The 3,264-nt window shown below is 35.4% G+C and overlaps 1 protein-coding gene across 1 annotated transcript; it reads left to right on the plus strand.

The window, feature by feature from the left end:
- Positions 1-1,344: 1,344 nt before the first annotated feature.
- Positions 1,345-2,532, plus strand: LOC117103028. Its single transcript, XM_033243490.1, has one exon. The coding sequence runs from the start codon at positions 1,345-1,347 to the stop codon at positions 2,530-2,532; it is 1,188 nt and encodes a 395-aa protein (XP_033099381.1).
- Positions 2,533-3,264: the final 732 nt, after the last annotated feature.

Genomic DNA, 3,264 nt, shown 5'->3' on the forward strand with positions numbered 1-3,264 from the left:
TGTGACCTCTTCCTTTAGAAGTAATTGACTGCGCGATTTAATTTAATCTGCATGGGAATATTAACTGTGGTTTGTTTGATATTACAAGAATATATATATATATATATATATATATATATATATATGTAGTGAGACTGATCACAAGTAACAGAAAACAAGGGTTGACGTATTTCAGGATTATAATAATATATTTATTTGAACACGAATATTTCGGTCGTCTCTGCAACCTTCTTCAGTGTGAACTGAACATACAACAGACTTTGCATAGAGTATATTGGCACATCAAGGAAGTAATTAGGCATAAATATTAGCATGACAAAATAAGGTGATTAATGGAATAACTAATTGTTTATGTGTGGTCAGATAGCCTACTATCAAATATAAATTCATTGGTCATTTGATATATTTGATATATTGGACGGACCAAATATCCGTCCTACAGAAGGGCTTATCATATTGTCCAACCCGCAAGCCTGATCCAATTAATCTCTGCTCTGATCTGGATGACTTTACAAGGAGAATTCAACTCAAAGAGTATTTCAAAGATGCCCCACTTAATAACTCAGAAAAACAAGGCAATGCACATTGCAATAGGAGAGACACAGCAAAAAAATGACAAGAAACGTTGGACACCACCTAGCAACAGGAACACTTATATAGATAACTTTGTGAACACTACCAAATCTCACCTGGATATGTTCATTCAAAACAATGTTATTGATTAAAACCTAATAAGCAAATTTCGAATGACAACCTTATTAAGAAAAATGAACGCACGGCCATTAAAGAACTCAGACAGAATACCACCATAACTATTAAGCAAGCTGATAAGGGCGGTGCTATCACGATTCTTGATACTGATATGTATATCAATGAAATAAATCGACAGCTATCCGAAGAATCAACATATACCACATTACCGGCAGATCCAACTGACACATACAGAGAAAAACTATGTGACATGCTGCGATCGTCTGATACTGATACTCAAGATCTAGTCCAACCACTAGTTCCAAAATCACCAAAACCAGGCACAATACACTGTCTACCCAAGTTTCACAAGCTCCCGTAAATTATCAAGGATGCGTTAAACAGTTCGACTTCGGCCACCGGCCTACGATCTATCTTGTCCTTTACGACCTAGTAAAGTCATTAAACATCACACCTCCAGGCAGACCTATAATTTCAGGTATTGGAACACTCACAGAAGCATTATCAGGCTTTATTGACTCTATTCTGAACCCTTTACTTCATAATATACCTAGTTACACCAAGGACATTACGCACTTTCTCAATAAATTGAACGAAATATCCCACCTAGATGATGATGCGTTGCTCGTAATTATGGACGTGTGCTCTCTTTACACCAATATACCTCATAACGAAGGAGTAACTGCTTGCGAAAGATTTCTCACGGACTACCATTCAGAATTACCAGCTAAGGACATTTGCAAAATAATTGATTTTATTCTTAAACACAATTATTTTAGCTTTAATGGCTCTTACTACCTCCAAACAACAGGTACAGCAATGGGAACCAAAATGGCCCCATGCTATGCGAATGTCTTTATGGCAGAATTAGAAAATGATTTACTGTCTAGCCTAGTATTTAAATCTTCTCATTACTCACGCTATATTGATGACATATTTTTTATTTGGGAACAGGGTAAAGATAAGCTTATAGATTTTATATCTATCATTAATAATTATCATCATAGTATTAAGTTCACTGTTGAATATTCTAGTGAGTCCATTCCATTTCTAGATGTATTAGTTGGCAGAAACGGAGGCAACATATCTACATCCATATATTACAAACCTACAGACAATCATCAATACCTTGATTTTTACAGCTACCATCCTATCACTCTTAAACGGTCTATCGTGTACAGTCAGTGTCTCAGACTCAAGCGAATCTGTTCAGACCCTACAGACTACCAACAACAGCTGTCTCGCCTCACTACTAACTTTTTGAATTGTCACTATCCCCTCAAACTAATACTATCTGCTATATTAAAGGCATCTTCTAAATCTCGCTCAGACCTTTTATCTTACACCCATAGACCTATCCCCGATACTCGTATACCTATGGTATTTGATCACTGTCCCCCTATCAAGTCTCTCGGCAACTCCATCAAGAATGACTACAAGACTCTTCAGGAAGACCCCAATATATCAGAACTCTATCTTCATCCTCCGATTCTAGCTCAACGCCAACCCCCTAATCTTAAATCTCTTCTCACCTCCTCCAGTTTACCCTTGGCTAATCCTACTCATGGAAACATGGCTTGTAACAACAGGCGATGCCAACTATGCACTATAATTGACACATCTGATAGATTCAGAGTTCCTGGTACCAACATCATCATCCATCCTCCACCACTTAACTGCCACGCTTCCAATGCTGTTTATATTATATATTGCGCCATATGCAACAAAGGTAACTACGTAGGTGAAACGGGATGTAAACTCCGTTTAAGAAACAATAATCACAAGAAATCTGTCAGGGATAAACTAAAGGGTTTCTCGTAAGTGAACACTTTAATTCTACAGACCATTCCATCAAAGATTTAAGGTTCATTGTTATAGAATCTAACTACCGTTCCCTTAAGGAGCGACGATGTACTGAATTACGTTGTATCCTTCATCTGAAATCACACATTAATGGATTAAACAAAGACCTAGGCTTTATTAGTGGTTACTCTTTTGTAAATAATAAATCTTAATTATTCCCACAGCCCAAATAGCAAATATATCACTCGATATCTTATATGTATATCACTCGAGACATATATCTTGTATATTATACATTTTTAATCACTATATGATCTACAATATGTACTTTTACAAAACCCGTCACTTTTACGACACAATCATGATATTTTTTATTACATAACTGTATTTTAATTACTATGCTTTTAATAGCCGTATATATTACCATTATATATTTTCATCAACTTTTTTGTTTAAATCCAATATATCAAATGACCAATGAATTTATATTTGTTAGTAGGCAAACAATTTATATCTGCTATCTGACCACACATAAACAATTAGTTATTCCATTAATCACCTTATTTTGTCATGCTATTATTTATGCCTTATTACTTCCTTGATGTGCCAATATACTCTATGCAAAGTTTGTTGTATGTTCAGTTCACACTGAAGAAGGTTGCAGGGACGACCGAAATATTTGTGTTCAAATAAATATTATTATGTTCCAGAAATACGTCAACCCTTGTTTTCAATTACTTGTGATCAGTC

This window comes from Anneissia japonica, unplaced genomic scaffold, assembly GCF_011630105.1.
Source record: "Anneissia japonica isolate Jap-2015-1 unplaced genomic scaffold, ASM1163010v1 scaffold8218_len373358_cov135, whole genome shotgun sequence".
Lineage (NCBI taxonomy): Eukaryota > Metazoa > Echinodermata > Crinoidea > Comatulida > Comatulidae > Anneissia > Anneissia japonica.

Bases quoted from the DNA above. Each gene is read 5' to 3' on its own strand.
- LOC117103028 (XM_033243490.1), top strand. From the start codon at position 1,345: ATGGACGTGTGCTCTCTTTACACCAATATACCTCATAACGAAGGAGTA.